General features: G+C 41.2%; 2 protein-coding genes and 1 long non-coding RNA gene across 4 annotated transcripts; 2 read left to right on the plus strand and 1 right to left on the minus strand.

The window, feature by feature from the left end:
• The first annotated feature begins 452 nt into the window (after window positions 1-452).
• Window positions 453-6,901, plus strand: paqr3b (progestin and adipoQ receptor family member IIIb). The gene is made up of 6 exons (XM_042059319.1): window positions 453-1,252; window positions 1,377-1,539; window positions 4,162-4,317; window positions 4,681-4,878; window positions 5,091-5,181; window positions 5,529-6,901. Exons 1-6 carry the CDS (start codon window positions 1,068-1,070, stop codon window positions 5,669-5,671), a joined length of 936 nt encoding a protein of 311 aa, XP_041915253.1. The 5' UTR covers window positions 453-1,067; the 3' UTR covers window positions 5,672-6,901.
• Window positions 6,902-8,495: 1,594 nt separating this feature from the next.
• anxa3b (annexin A3b) lies at window positions 8,496-15,312 on the minus strand. 2 transcript variants are annotated; one of them, XM_042059318.1, is made up of 14 exons: window positions 15,201-15,305; window positions 14,679-14,707; window positions 14,451-14,498; window positions 14,256-14,343; window positions 13,977-14,071; window positions 13,701-13,814; window positions 13,055-13,145; window positions 12,889-12,968; window positions 12,732-12,788; window positions 12,358-12,451; window positions 12,032-12,127; window positions 11,825-11,883; window positions 11,289-11,411; window positions 8,496-9,024 (listed from the first exon to the last, which is right to left on the minus strand). In XM_042059318.1, exons 2-14 carry the CDS (start codon window positions 14,688-14,690, stop codon window positions 8,965-8,967), a joined length of 1,017 nt encoding a protein of 338 aa, XP_041915252.1. In that variant the 5' UTR covers window positions 14,691-14,707; window positions 15,201-15,305; the 3' UTR covers window positions 8,496-8,964. The 2 variants fall into 2 exon arrangements, with proteins under 2 accessions (XP_041915252.1, XP_041915251.1); XM_042059317.1 differs by lacking the exon at window positions 8,496-9,024 and adding an exon at window positions 10,445-10,668 and having other exon boundaries at window positions 15,201-15,312.
• Window positions 9,034-9,220, plus strand: LOC121680124. The gene is made up of 2 exons (XR_006021572.1): window positions 9,034-9,114; window positions 9,146-9,220. It is a non-coding gene; the product is annotated as an uncharacterized LOC121680124 (long non-coding RNA).
• Window positions 15,313-15,582: the final 270 nt, after the last annotated feature.

The following is a 15,582-nucleotide window of genomic DNA, read 5'->3' on the forward strand; positions in this document are numbered from 1 at the left end:
TGGAGGGATAATAGGCTGAATGATGATAGCCTAACATTTTATAAAGTTACATAAATGACCAGGCTCGACCTGGAGACAGCATGAGCGACAGTGTAACATTTTGGAATCATTTTGTAACGTCTTGTAGCCTATGTTGCAACATTTGTCTTCAGCTGTTTGAGGGAATAAACAAAGATTGTTAAGGCGGAATAAAATCAACCTTTGAGTCCACTCTCTAGTCTGGAGACTGTCTGAAGTTAGGTGAACATGGAACCCTCATTATTTCCTTAATGGACAGGATTGCAGATACTTCGGAGATTTATAAATCGTGCTTTATCCAGAATATATGTCAGTGTAATAAAAATAAAAAATATAGAAACGAATTATGTCGTTTCCTTTATTTACCATTATGATTCTATGCAGGCAGCACAAGAAATGCACAAATGGGGCCTTTCAAACACTCGGCGCAGGGCTATTGTGTAATGAGGGTGATTTATTTATTTATCCCTTATCCCCGCTGTCTGTGCACCTGGCTAGCTAGCGCAGCTAACAGCAAAAGGCATGTATCAAATGTAAGGGTTATGGAGACCGCAAATTAGCTGTATTTAAAATGACTTTATCATAGCCTTAAAATACGGGGCCCAGGGCCTCTATGCACCAGGTAAAAATATACACGTTGGCTTAAAACGGCATGGCTAATAATAGCTAGCATATCTGCTCACTGTAACGTTAACGTTGCTTGCAAGGACGGGCTTGATATTTGATATCTTGCGGCTTCGGCGGACATGCTTGTTTTGGCTACTGTAGGCTACAGTTTCAGTCAGTGCTGTCAGACATATCGTTAGGGCATTGTAATTAGCTCCCTCTATTTTAAGAGGTGAAGTTGGCATATGTCACTGATGTTACCTGCTGAATGGCGTTTAGCTAGCTACATTTTGCTTGCGAACTTGGATTCCTCGGGCAGGACGAGTAAATGACATGTTGTCTTAAAGACAGTGATTGGCATACTGATTTCCGCATCCATGAGTTGATTAACTTGCTTTTCCCCGGTCATTCCTCGAGTCAGCTGCAATTCCATTTTTGCCAAAATGCCTCAAAAACTACTGAAAAGTACCCACTACATAGAACTTGGGAGCTACCAGTATTGGCCAGTGCTTATCCCAAGGGGGATTCGCCTGTACACATATGAACAAATACCGATGTTTTTGAAGGAGAATCCGTACATCACAGATGGATACAGAGCACACCTGCCGTCTAAGCTTTGCTTAAGGAGGTAGGCCCAGAATGACTACAAACCGTTGTAATTTAGGCTATTTGTGTTTTGCCCGTAAGTGGAATCTCGAGACCACCCACATACCTGACCTTAATTTGGTTGTTTTTTTGTCTCTTTGAATTAGTATATTCATGCTCTCCAACGAGACGGTAAACATCTGGAGTCACCTGCTGGGGTTCCTCTTGTTCTTCTTACTGGGGGTGAACGATATGTCCACAGTCCTACCAGCCTCAGGGGCCTCCAGGGAAGACTATGTCATCTACGCAATAGGGCTCTTCTGCTTTCAGGTAAGCCGATTAGGCAGGGATTGTCAGACACACCTATGGCTTCTATGTTTACTGAAATCCTTGTCACAGATTGTTGCTCTTCTTAGATGTGGATGTTAGGCCAGTTCAGTCTACACAAATATCTCCTTTCTTCATCTTTCAGTATTTCATTATTGGGGGCCAAGCAGCGAAGCTGCGAAGGCACCCATTGAGTTACTAGCTTTTCCTATTATTATTATTATTTATCTGACATTGGAGTCTATGGCAGCCCATAGAACGCCTGGCTAAAAAGTGCAGATTTTTTGGCAGAAAGTTTCGGGACATTCCACCATAGACAGTAAAAGATATGGACAGAGTCATCACGTAGACGAGGCGGGTGAAGCAAATTTCAACCGTTTCCTGTTGGTCGACGAGGCTTTCTGCGCAGGCTCAGGGGACGTAAATGTAACGTAGGCACTCGTGTAACTCTTGTGATAGCTGCCCTGAGAGATTGGGTATGTAGCAAGGGGGCAGGCGAACGTTCGGAGAGCGTAGACACTATGGCGGATCTGAGGCTAAATAGTAGACCAGTTCACCTAGCCATCCCCATTGAAGCCCATTCAATTTTGGCGCCACTTTGACATCAAATAACGTTACAGCTGAAGCGTTTTAAGCAAAGATTCTAGAACAGAGCTCTGTTCTAGAATCTTTGGTTTTAAGCCTTTATATGAACTTTTTCTATTTCCGGAGTGATACAACATTGTGTGATTGGCGTCATAACCTCGAAACTGACTTACAGACTGAGTAATACACTTTTTTCCGAAATCAATGCTAAAGTGACGTAATGAGCTCCGAACGTTCGCCTGCCCCCTTGCACTCCACTGACCACTCACGCTCATTTACGGATCTCTAAACCCAGCCGTCTAGCCCCACCAACGGGTCAAAATTTGGCCGAAAATTGAACCGCTGGGTCTAAAGTTATGAAATTTGGCACAATGATTCAGCACTGTCCCATGATCACTCTCACCAATTTACAGAACTCTATGCCCAACAATCTAGCGCCACCAATGGGTCGAACCTGGATTGCATTCACGCATGGGACCATTGAACGGTGCGTCTGGTTTTCACAAATCAGGCACCGTTGGAATCCCTGGACCGACCTAAGTTCAATGACCCTTATTACGTCACTTTCCGCCATATTGGACCTCAGCCATATTGGATTTAGTCCAAACTCTACGAAAAGTTTCAGCGGTCAGAAATTTCATCCGATTTTCACGGAACTTGGCGGAGATGATCTTCTTCCCGAGCCGCACAAAAGATACTTGTCAACTTGTCAACTACAATGTCATACTTTATCAATTTCATTTTTGTTTGCCCGTGACTGCCAATCAAATATGGCGATGAAGCCGCCAAACAGGAAGTGGACAAACATCTAGGTGACGCTTTGAGTTAACATAACAAAACTCGATACCATTAGTCAGGACACTGTCTTAATCACTCACAGCAATTTTTATGCATATACATCGAACACTCTAGAGTCTAGTGCCACCACCAGTTCAACGCTGGACATGTGTTCAGGTGTGTGCTCCTTGACTCTCTTGTCTGATTTTCACAATTGAGGTGGCGTCTGAATCCTTGAACAATCTCGAGTTCATCGACCCCTATCCCGTCACTTTCCGCCATATTGGACCTCCGCCATATTGGATTTAGTCCAAACTCTACGAAAAGTTTCAGCGGTTACAAATTTCATCCGATTTTCACAGAACTTGGCGAAGATGATCTTCAGACCGAGCCGCACAAACGATACTTTTTTTATTTATCAGATTTTTTATTTTCAAGTTTGTTTGCCCGTGACAGCCAATCACACATGGGTTTGATGCCGCCTAACAGGAAGTGGGCTAACATCTCGGCTACGCTTTAATGTATGAAGTCCAAACTTGGTACAGGGACTTGGTATCTGATTGTGAGGACGCACTAGGAAATTGGCATCATTTGGCCTCTATAGGGGGCGCTGTAATACAGGAAGTGGGCTCATATCTCAGCAATGCTTCGTTGTATGAAGTCCAAACTTGATACATGGACATATTAGCTGATTGTGAGGACATGCAAGGAAAGTGGTCTCATTTGGCCTCTAGGGGTGTTAAAGAAATATAGAGAAATATAAAGAAATAAAGAAAGTGAGCTCACATCTCAGCAACACTTTGGTGTATGAAGTCCAAACTTGGTAGACGGACATGGGAGCTGATTGTAAGAACGCACAAGGACATTGGTGTAATTTGGCCTCTAGGGGCGCTGTAACAAAGTAAATGAGCTTATTTCTCAGCCGTTCTTTATCTCTAATTGCCATCAAACTTGCTGTAAGTGCTTGCTCATGCCATGGCATCGCCATTCCTGCTATAGCGCACTGCTTGGCCCCCGCATTGCTGCTTGCAGCTATATTTAATTATTAATATCCGACCTCTGCAACTGTTATTTATATTTACATTTATATTTACATTTAACAAACTGCCACTTGACAATGAAAGTATGAAAAGAATCCAAACCTACTGTCTGTATCAGCAGGAAATCATTGTCTGTTGTCTTAGCAGGATTATCAAGATTGAATAATTGATGGAATGTGTTGCCAACAGTGGCATGTATTAAAGGACGTGCCTTTTCCCTTAGGTGTGCATGCTTTGTTCAGTGGGCTACCACCTGTTCTGCTGTCATCGCTCTGAGAAGACCTGTCGCCGCTGGCTGGCACTGGACTATGCTGGCATCTCCATAGGCATTCTAGGCTGCTATGTACCCGGAGTTTTTTACGCATTCTACTGCAACAGTGTAAGCTGCCCACAAAGAGATAATTATAGTTTATAGAAAGTTTGTTTACAATGGCTCTGACTCTGTGCATTGGGTTTGGTCCTTAGCAAGTACATGTACTAATGAATTACATTTCTTGAATTTGTCAGTCATTTTGTGAATGTACAAATGTAATGCAGATAATACAAATGCATGGAATGAAGGTTGCCCTTACTGAAATTTACAGCGTTCATTTTTAGTTTTAAGTTTAGTTATTTTTTTTAACTAAACACACTGTTGTAATAAGTAATTAGAATTGTCTAATGTAGTAAAGTAATAAGAAATCTGTTATGTAGTGAAGTAATTAGACGTCTACTGCTCCTCCCCATCCTCTGGCTCCTGTAGTTCTGGCGTCAGGTGTACCTGGTGGTGGTGCTGGCGCTGATCCTGGCTGTGTTCAGTGCTCAGGTGCACCCGCTCTACCTCAGCCAGGACTGGAAGCTACTGCGCTCGGCGCTCTTCTGCTCCGTGGCCGCCTTCGGCGTGCTGCCCGCCTGCCACTGGGTCTGGCTCAACGGTGGCTTTGGCACCGAGGTTGTACAGGTGAGGACTGAGCACCGAGGTTGTACAGGCTTTGCACTGACCTCAGAAATGTCTCGGTGGCATAGGGGGTGTGAGGTTGTTTTTTTATCCAACTCTCTAAGCCCTGGCCAAAGTTACAGTTTTGAGAATTCAATCATTTTGTGCTGCCCATGCAGATATTCTTTAGGTCAGACATCTGTGTTTCAAAACCTGATGTGTTTCTCTTCCATCAGGCGTTTTTCCCCCGGGTGATGATCATGTATCTGATTGCTGCCTCTGCATTTATGTTCTACATCACCAAAATCCCAGAACGCTACTTCCCAGGTCTGTTTTCATCTAGTCCTTTTTCCCTACAATTAGCGCATTGCAAAATTACTAACTTTTTTTTGATACATAATATGTTTGGTGTAGAGATGGTGGTTTGATTGATTTAGTTTATCATCAATGCCTTATGCATCATTTAAATAACTTGTAGTACCCCCTCAGACCTTTTATTTGATGGTTGAAGAGAGATTATAAATGTGCTGAATTAGAGAAATGAGTTGCATTAGTTGTAGTTGTGTTTGAAGTATGATTTCCTATTCCTGTTTTAGTCTTGGCACATCATGTACCTATTGTTATGTTGAATCCATGAGAATCAGATTAATTCCTCATTCTGAACCATTCTGTAGGTCATGTAAACTACCTAGGGGCCAGTCACCAAGTTTGGCACATCCTGGTGGTGCTTATGTTCTACTGGTGGCACCAAACTGCCATCTACATCATGACCTACCGCCACAGGAACCAGTGCCCAGTATACACAGCCAGTGGGTAGAACACAAGGATCCAGTACGGTTCTCCAAGGGCATGGGTCCACACCTACAAGGTCCTGCTTTTGATTAAACAGTGAAGCCAGTCCAACAAATCATTATCACCGACAGTGTTCTTATGACTAAGAATTTGAGAACTGTTTGTTGAAAGAAATGAAATGAAAGAAACACACATGTTGTACTATGTAAGCCTCGTATCAAGAGAGCTGGATGAACAATCGGACATGGGGGCGGTCACTGCGGGGCTGCGCTGAGCCAAACACTGCAGCACAGCGTGGGGCCAGAACACTAGCACACAAACTGCTGCCTAGACTAGAGCAAAGAGAATACACACACACACACACCTCTTACACACAGCCTAGCCAAGCACATATCTGCTCTATGCTAACTATAACAAAAAATCTGAAAGCTGCATGGAAATATATTATTGCACTGGTGAAACCTGGATGGTAGCCAGGAAACGTGTTGACTTTTTTTTTTTTTTTTTTCAAATATCAGTTTCTTTTCCTGTTTCTTTTATATGTGTGCATGTACTGCCTGAATTATCTCTAATTTGCCTTGGAAACATGAACAAACTTGCAATGTCCAATGCATCCTCTCATATGCCCTCCTGTCTGAACAAAAGTTTTTTTTTTTTCTCTGAGAATGTTTTGTTATTTTATGACGCACCCTTCTTCCAACTTCATCCCTTTTCTCCTGCATTACTGATACTCTGAGCCTTTGTTTTTGATGGAATGCAATTTAAGGTACTGTATTTTTTTCTGGTATTTTATTCCTCTTATGTGGTAGATAGCGTTTCATTAAGTATGTATACGCACATTATTGCCATGTATCGCAGGTCAATGGAGTCGCTGGATCAATGTTACAAGTCATATCATATAAGACGAAATGCACAAGGGAAAAGCAGTGGGGAAACTGAACATGTATGCTATTGAATTTCTGCTTCCCCACTTGCTGAAGGTTTATCTTGGGTAGGGCCAGTACCACTTCTATTGCTCTGGTTTGACAATGAATGAGATCATGGCAGTCACTGTAGTTGCTGCAGCGTGATCTGATTTTGTTCACACTTTTCTTTTTTCAGATGTCCTTTTTTACTTGACAATATTAACTGCTGTCTCTGCCTGTGTTCTCTTTGCCTTTTCAGTTTGGTTGGTTTGATGTCTGTAATATACATTTGGAATGATCTGAGTATCTTTGAATGCTGACAATAAATAAATAAAGGGCATTTGTTTCAACCTCTTCCCATTGTGCCAGAAACAGGAGGAGAGGGAGAGGGAGAGGGGGGGGGCAGGCAGGCAGCCCCCACCAGTCCATCCACATGTCACATGTATGCACTGGTTCCTGTCAAAGGGGGGCATCAAAAAGCCAGTGGGATGTAGTTTTCACATATGATTGCAGGATTTTCCTTTAATCCCATTCTAAAATCTGTGATAATCTGACATTGTTGATGTGTCAGAGCGAATTGAAGGATTAAAAACATGCATTGTTCTGTCTTTGTTGGTGGACTAATATTGTAAAATATACAGAGGTTAAGAAGCTAGATGCTTGGAACTAATCAGGCCACCAGATTACATGAGTTTCCCCTAAACCATCGACTCAGTAATTATGAGTCCTGTCTGTCTTTCCAGTCTGTTACCATCATAAAAAAATAAGGTCAACATATTTGAACATTTGTGTAGCACATTGTAGTATGCCTTTGAACACAATTTAGAAAACTTACATCCATGCCATTCGGAATGTAGACAGAACAATAAGAGCACAATCATCATCCTTTTATTTCAGTTTCCTAAATGTAAAATTGTATAAATTGATTTGAAGCATTTCTTTTTTTGCCTGTATCTTAATTTAATTCTGTACTCTCTTGCCTGATTAACCACTGCTGTAGCCGAGCAGATAAAGATGGCTTCTAGGTGCTGTGTCCAAAATCTCAGGTAGGTTTTTCTTTTAAAATTAAACAAGTTTTTAGGAAAGGGCTAGAGAAAACTATTTCTTAATGGGTGCCAATAAATGTGAAGATTATAATGCAGATACACAACATTCATTACTTTGATATATGTTCACTGGATTTATATCTTTGGAAGTTGGGGCACTATCAACAAATGCATTTAACACACACAATACATACAGTAATGCTTAAATGTGGTCATAAATTAAGGGAAACCTCAAAGTTATTGTTTAAAATCATCATTTTTGAAGTCTGCACTAAGCCCAGTTATAAGACATCTTTGGTAATTGTCCTTATCCATTGATGGTCCAGTCTCTATTGAACAGATGTTGATTTTGTGGCAGTTCTATTCTTATCTTGGACCTTGAATCTTTTTTTTTTTCAAACTCTCTCTTAATCTTTAAGCGGCTTGACCTCCCATTCACTGAAATGGATAGCCACTCCTCGCGGACCCCTCTCACACAATGTGGTAAAGAGAATATTACAGTATTATCTGCACATAATGCAAAATGTCAATCATGACTCCCAGCAGGCCAGACTGTTGAGACAAGCACTTTCCATGTCTTCCATGACTTTCCACTACCAATCTGCATTGCCACCAATTGAGGCATTGTCTTTGGGATTATAGGATTGGGGCTTTCTATTATTCCACATTGGAGAAAGAACTGTCAGTAAGTTACTTATGGCAGTCAGATTACTCTTACAGCTATTGGGAACCATGTGTAAATCTTGTTCAATTTATGAGGATTTGTAAGACTGTATGATTTTGAATCATGGTCACTGAACTGTATCCACTGAATATTCATAGTGCATTAAGAATGCCACTGCCACCTGCTGGAAGAACTATGGCACTACAGGGAGAGATATATGCAAACTGACATTAATGCATTTCTGTAATGCAGTTTTTAATGTAAACCACTGTGCTGCCAAATACCAAAATAAACATGAATAAAAAATACAATGTTAATATCAGACAAACAAAAATATGCCTTTTTAGATTTAACAGACTATTCATTGTGTAGCCTGAGTAACTGGCTTGTATACATTTGAAATAAAGTTAAATGAGAAATAACATTCTAGTTAATATTGACTAGTATGTGTGCAGTTCTTGTGAGGGTACATAGCCATATCATATCATCCCATCCAGACAAATCTTACTTCACTTTGGTAAATGTTGCATTTTACACCAGATATGTTACAGCGTGAGGCCAAGAAGATTGGGAGAACAAGCAGAAGAGCCAGGGGAACACAGAGGTGTTATCAGTGTAGCACTGCATTGGCAGCTCTCTCAGTGAACTACACCTTGTAGCATGCAATAGGATGGCTCTGGCAGCAGTGTGGTATGGTTCACAGTTAGTCATCCTCCCCACAGATACGCAGCAGAGTCTGACGATAGTTCCCAGATGTCTCAGACTGAAGGGTCAACACAGGGCAGAAATGGAGATTAAATTTAAACAATGCTAGGTGACGTCACACTCAAGTGTGGGTTGTTTTTTACAAATTGTTCCCTGATCAAGTTAAGATAATACTTCAGATACTATCTGAATGTCTCTTCCTTTTGAAGATGAATTTGAAATCTGGACTGCAGAACAGTACTAACTGAATGAGGACAAAAAAAGGACAGGGATGGACAACAGCTGTTTTACATTGTCCTAGCTGAGACAAGTGCACCAGATTAACAGATGAGTATTGGAAGTGAAGTTGCATTAAGAAAAATGGGACGACATTTGAGAGCAGGGTTTAGAATTGGGTAAAACCCATGAGATGAATTCAAAAAGAGGAAACCTTCAAAATGTGTACACACGCACATATGCAGAAACGCCTTTATGTCTTCATCCAGCCACATATCCTGTTAGTTCACACTCTTGACCCAAGATCAGACAGTTCTAGATCTTTGACTTGTCACAAAACAGAAAAGCTGCTTTCAGCACCATCTTCAGATGAAAGCTAGGAGGAAGAGCCAATCAAATTACCGTAACAGCAAAGCCAAGCGAGAGTGTGACATAAGCAAGGAGGGATAAGAAGCCAAGACATGATTCTTTAAGATTAATGTTATTGAGCACATTGAACAGGCAAAAGTCCAGCGATAACAAATCTTAAGGACTGGGACAGATGCAGATAGCATGGATTTAGAAAGCATGTCAAATACATTTTACGAGCTTTGGGTTGTGCATAGGGATGTAACGGTATGAAAATTTAACCTCACGGTTATTAGTGACCAAAATTATCACGGTTTACGGTATTATCACGGTGTTTTTAAAAGTGTGTTCAGAATATGTTCAGAAAGCACTGATAGGCCTACACAATGTGTCCCGTTCACTTTTTCATATTAAATTGGCTATGTGCTTATATGGAGTTTGCTATTTCTGTTATTTGGATCCAATGAGTGAGACCAAAGTAAGCGTTCAAAATAAAACTTTAGACTATGGCGTTCTCTTGATAACGTGAGTGGAATGGATTTCATGTGGACGCGAACATAAAAAGACGCAGAGTGGCTAAATGATACAGTGCACGTTTTTGCGGTGAAAATGTTCCGCCTTTTAAAATCAGATGTAGCCTAATCCGAATCGCAGTTAAAACAATCAGACAACAGAATCAGTAGGGTACCAGTTTTGTTTCATTGTACCAGGCCTACTGTATGTCAAAAGCAGACTCGGATGAAGCTGGGAAGGATTAAACACACGGATTCAACACCACACTAATCAACCGTGATAATTATGATATTTCAAAAGAAAACGATAATTCTTATCGTCAACATTTTTATCGCGGTTTACCATAATACCGGTAATCGTTACATCCCTAGTTGTGCAGTAAGTGAGAAGATATTTTTTTAGAATCACATTTTATTGGCATGAATCGTCTTGTGTGTGTGCAGATAAGATTTACTACGGCAGCAGTGCCTGTGGAGGGCGGCATTGCGTCAGGCTGAGAGCACTGAGGCTACATCCTCCTCTGAGAGGTGGAGTTTCTCATCCACCGAGCTCATCGGGGGTGGAGTTAGTCATCAGCGCCACAGATCATCTTCAGACAGTCGCCGTAATTGCCCCCAACGTCTGACTGGAATCAGCAAGAGAGGGACCACCCTCATTTTACTCCCATGGAGGAAAACCTCTTTTATTATTAAACTGAACAAAGTTTTGAAAGTTGAATACAGGCAGCTATATATGTATATTATGTGTGTGTGTGTGTGTGTGTGTGTGTGTATGACAAAAACACTCTTCTACACAGTTGCTATATTACTGAGAACAAGGCAAGATGGTAAAAGCTTGCACTGAAAATGACATTAGCCACAGCCAAAAATAGAGCTTCCTGTTGATTATACTGTTGTTCAAAATGACAAGAGGTTGATAGACTTGCTTTCATTTCCAAGATGGGAGGAAAATGCTGGGATTGGCAATGGCAATGCATCACAACACATGTACAAATGTGTAAAAAAGAGTCATGCTATGATTTTGCACTTACCTCATTCACACTATTTTGACCACCTCTGGTGCATATTTGATCAAAATCTAATCTACTTGATATTTGTCAATATGTCTAAAGTTGCACAACATTGGTGCCCTTGTGCAACTTCAGGCATGCATGGTGTTCTTGAAACAATTCAACGCAACGTTTCGAGGTTATTACCAATTCAATGCAACATTTTGAGGTTATTACCTTCCCCGGGTTTAACTTACCTCAATAGCAGAGTACAGCGAGCAACCAAACAGTTTTTTGTACTCAGCCCTGATGTCCATCAGGTCAATCTCAGAGCGTCCTACTATTATCCTGGTAAGCGTGGATTCCGTGGTGCCCATGCCCTGTACAAAGAGCCCGGATTTATACAGATTTCACGCTCCATTAGTTATCACTGACAACAATCCTCAGTGAGGGCTGAAACATGTTGACTACTTGGCACAAAGCACTGAAAGGGTAATATGGCTATGTATTAACACACAATTTGGGAATGTCTATGTATGACAAATGGAATGGGGTTGAGTTCATGCAAACCAAAGTGTCATTTCACACGCCTGTGCAACCAAAATAGTTGCTCTGTGTCATCATAGATAGCACGGGCAAGTATAGCATTGCTGTGAAGATTCTCCAGAGAAAGACTTGGAGAGTTGAGAGATCATTTACAATGGCCTCATCTATTCAAAGCAGTTGGTATTCAAAAGTATGCAAATGTCACATATGATAACAAGGCATTATTGAAGCTCCTTTGGCATTTTACCTTCATGCTTTTATAGAGTCTTTCTGCCAGGTATGCCGGTACACTCTTCACACATTTCACTGCAAGCAAAAACAATAATCATTCAGTGGGTTTATATAGGCACCACATGATGTCTATGACAACAGCTAAAGTGCAAAGTATTATATCTAAAAGACATATCGTGTCCACACATTTTATGATGAGGCTAAGATATATATGTTCCCATACCAATGGCTACCAGCAGCTCCTCAAGTTTCCCTGACATCTCACTCTTAATGCTCTCCTGTAGGGTCTTCCCACTGATGCTCTTGTACTCCACCAGAACTGAAACATGAAGGGCATACTGAACAACACTGACAACAGCAATAACAGACCTCGGTCAGTACATTTGATTAACTGATAGAGGTGCTTTAGCGTAAAACAAAGTTACATTACATTTGGCTGACACATTTGCACGCAAGTTCACACACAAACACACACATCTGAGTCCTTGTGTGTTGGACAGAACCGTGTAAGTATTGAGGTTAGTCATGTCGAAAGATAAGGAATCTTACTCTGCCTCAGTTGAGGAATACTCCTGTGGCACAACACATCTATGAACTTGCTCTCGTCTGTCCCCCACTTCTTCTCTCCCGCTTCGTAAAGAGCCTGTATGGACATGAAACAAGGCCTATCAGACATTTGCATCCACTGGACAGAAAGCCACTTTAATGGCAAGACAGTGAGGCCCTCACAGAAATTATGCTCTGACCCAAATATCACTCACATAATTGATCAACTGGCCTACTTAGACTAAAATATTATTATATGTTTAAAAGATATTATTAAAAAAAATATTATGGCTGATGATTCATACAAATATACCTTCTAGACAACATAATGATGTATAAAATATGTTGCAAGACAAATGTTTGACATGCAACTTCACCTTGGCATCTGCTTTTGCTTTGGCCACATCTACATTTGTACCTTCATCCCGCTTCCCCTTGGAGGTGAGAGAGGAGAGAGAAGGCAAGTCCATGTGACGGTCATCAAATAAATTACTCTCACTGAAATGATCCATAGAAAAATCATTCAGGACTGACCTCTACCAGGATGAGTAGAGTTTTACCATAGTCACTAGACACCTCTGACTTGAGGTCATGCATCAGTGCCCTCCCAGTGTCTGTTACAAAATGAACAATATATGTTAGTATCATCAAAAAGTATACCTGTAAATTCCTAAATGAACATCCTATGTGAGACACAAACCTTCTAGGTAAGCTTCCGACATAGATTTAATTTGCCGGTTGGACTTGGAAGCGAACAATTCTATCAAAGTGCTGTCCGATGTCCCTGCTCCCTGTGAGACAAAATGAAGTTTGGTATGATAAATCAAATCAAATGAAATTAAACAGATTTTATGTTTTCCATTCATATGTGCCAATATATGTTAATCAGCTAAAGCAGTACAGCCTGCTACCATCATCTAGCCTGGAAAATCCAGACCCTGATAATCTGGCAAAGAACAATGTAATGGCCCAACTCGAGGGGCAGCAACAAGCATGCATTTAAAAATCTCACTGCACGCAATTGGATAACACTAGACCATGTTTACTCTGAATGAGTTCAGACTTCGACGCAATCGGATAACACTACGACCAATGTGTACTGTCCTCCAACGTTGCAGCGCTGTCTTCATCAGTTTAGCTGGTTCCCCGGAATGTTGGGGTAAAAGTAACGTGCATCATTGCTCTTTGCCAGAGTGTCTCGCAGAGACAATTCCATTGTGCTCTCGCGAGAACTCTGGATTTCCAGGGTAACCATCATCCACACCAGTATATAAATCCATGTCAACAGTTAAACGACTCATTTTAGCTATGGAAAATGACCTAGATAAACTAAATAAACACAGTACTTTTGTGGCTTTGATGAACTCATGACAGTCAAACAGAGCAGGGTGTGTGACTAGAGCAACCAGCACATCCTCGAAATCTCCACTAGTGTCCCCCTTCAGGTCATCAACAAGAGTCTGCGGAAAGACAACGCCAGAGTCAGGAGTGGACCAAGAAGAGTAAACAAAATGCCTCGTTCAATTATAAAGTACATAACTCTGATTTTATGGCTACGACAGATGGGCATTGTAGATCAGCTCATAAAGGTGAGCAGGAGGTAAACAGTAAGCTACTCCTACCCTTCCTGTGGCCTCCTGATAGGCCTTGGAGATGAGCTGCCGCTGAACGTTGCTCCTCTGAGTTAAGATATCGATCAAGGTTTTGTCAGTAGTTCCTGCATGTACACGCCCGTGCAAACACACACATAGAAAGAAAGAGAGCGAATGAGAGAGAGAGAGAGATTATTTGGACATATTCAGATCTAATCTTAAATAAAAGTACCCTTTCATATACATGCACCCACAGGTATGGAATCAACAAGCAACCAGGTGATGATAGTTTGGGGTTGACATGCTTACCAATGCCCTCTATGGCCTTTCGTAAGGCGGCAGCATCCTCACTGGCATTGAACCCCGGTTTGTCCTTGATGGTTCCTTTTGTTGTAGCCTGTCAGTGATAAAGTTATTATCTCAACAACCCATCTGCATTTTACATATGCAGTCAAAACAAACTATGCATAAACTGAAAGAGGACTTTATCAAAGAACAGATTACCGCCACTGTCAAGGAAGACGGCGAGTCCAGAAGAAGATCCAAGTCATCCTAATAAAAAAGCATCTTCTTTACTTGTGTAGTATTCAGAAAACAGGTTGTACTAATGCACATTTACATTTAGTAGCCTACTACACATTTAGTTGATGTTTATCCAAAAGGAACAATCAATACAGGTAGGCCTACATTGTATCATAGTATTTAAGTGTTTCATAAAAATAGGCTACTAACCCAAACAGACATGCTGAACCTGAAGTATTCTGAAAAGGAAAACACGTTGAATAAAATGCAGGAGACAACAAAACAGCTGTTATACACTGTGGCACCAAGCCCTGGGCTATGGTCATTTAGAGCGGAGTAGGAGGAGTATGGTTATTGGAGGATAGCCTGAACCTGACGCTGCAGAATGAACTGCATGGTACCTGAAAATTCCTTACGTTGATGGATGAACATGCGAGTAGATAGCCTAGGCCTGTTTCATGTTTTATGATTGTTCTACTTTCAGATATAGGTGATAAACAGACAGACGACCATAGGCGAAGCATAGGCCTATAACACAACCATATTTTAACTCCCCATGATGTTTTATGATTACAGTTTAGATTCTAGAAACTCAAGCATCGTATAGCGTAGCTTAATGTCGGGGTAAAAATCTTAACATATTAAAGATCTAGTAACGCCACGTGTCTGTCTTCGCGTGTGATCAATCAAATAACTTAATTTAAAGAATAGCAAACAGAAATAGTCATTTACCTCTCAATGAAAAATGTGTCGACAACTTCGGCAAACTCACCACACCTCAGAGACCACTGCCTGTAACGCCCATTCTACAGAGGAAATGAAGTCACAGCCTGAAACCTCTCCCATCGCAGAAACGCTTTTTGAATGCTGTTTCGCAAGGATTGACAGTGGAAATTATATGCGGCATCATTCTAATGGAAATTCTACAACACAGCGATAGGATATCTTCCGTAAATTGTTATTCAGTCTTTTAGACGAATATTTAGGCTACTGTATTTCCTTATCATTTAGGAGGGTCGGAGGAACGCCGCTATTTATCATATCAGATCATATTAGCCTACAAGGGGTGAGCGGTCCACAATGTCTTTGTCCAACATGAAACATTTAGGACTGA

This window comes from Alosa sapidissima, chromosome 13 (genome assembly GCF_018492685.1).
Source record: "Alosa sapidissima isolate fAloSap1 chromosome 13, fAloSap1.pri, whole genome shotgun sequence".
NCBI lineage: Eukaryota > Metazoa > Chordata > Actinopteri > Clupeiformes > Clupeidae > Alosa > Alosa sapidissima.

What these genes read in the sequence shown, in the direction of transcription:
- paqr3b (XM_042059319.1), top strand. Translation starts at nt 1,068, where the DNA reads ATGCCTCAAAAACTACTGAAAAGTACCCACTACATAGAACTTGGGAGC. An exon ending in TCTAAGCTTTGCTTAAGGAG is followed by an intron (nt 1,253 to 1,376) that starts GTAGGCCCAGAA and finishes TCTTTGAATTAG; the next exon opens with TATATTCATGCTCTCCAACG. An exon ending in ACGCATTCTACTGCAACAGT is followed by an intron (nt 4,318 to 4,680) that starts GTAAGCTGCCCA and finishes TGGCTCCTGTAG; the next exon opens with TTCTGGCGTCAGGTGTACCT.
- anxa3b (XM_042059318.1), bottom strand. An exon ending in CGTCTTCCTTGACAGTGGCG is followed by an intron (nt 14,344 to 14,450) that starts GTAATCTGTTCT and finishes TATCACTGACAG; the next exon opens with GCTACAACAAAAGGAACCAT. An exon ending in GGAGCTGCTGGTAGCCATTG is followed by an intron (nt 11,884 to 12,031) that starts GTATGGGAACAT and finishes TTTTGCTTGCAG; the next exon opens with TGAAATGTGTGAAGAGTGTA.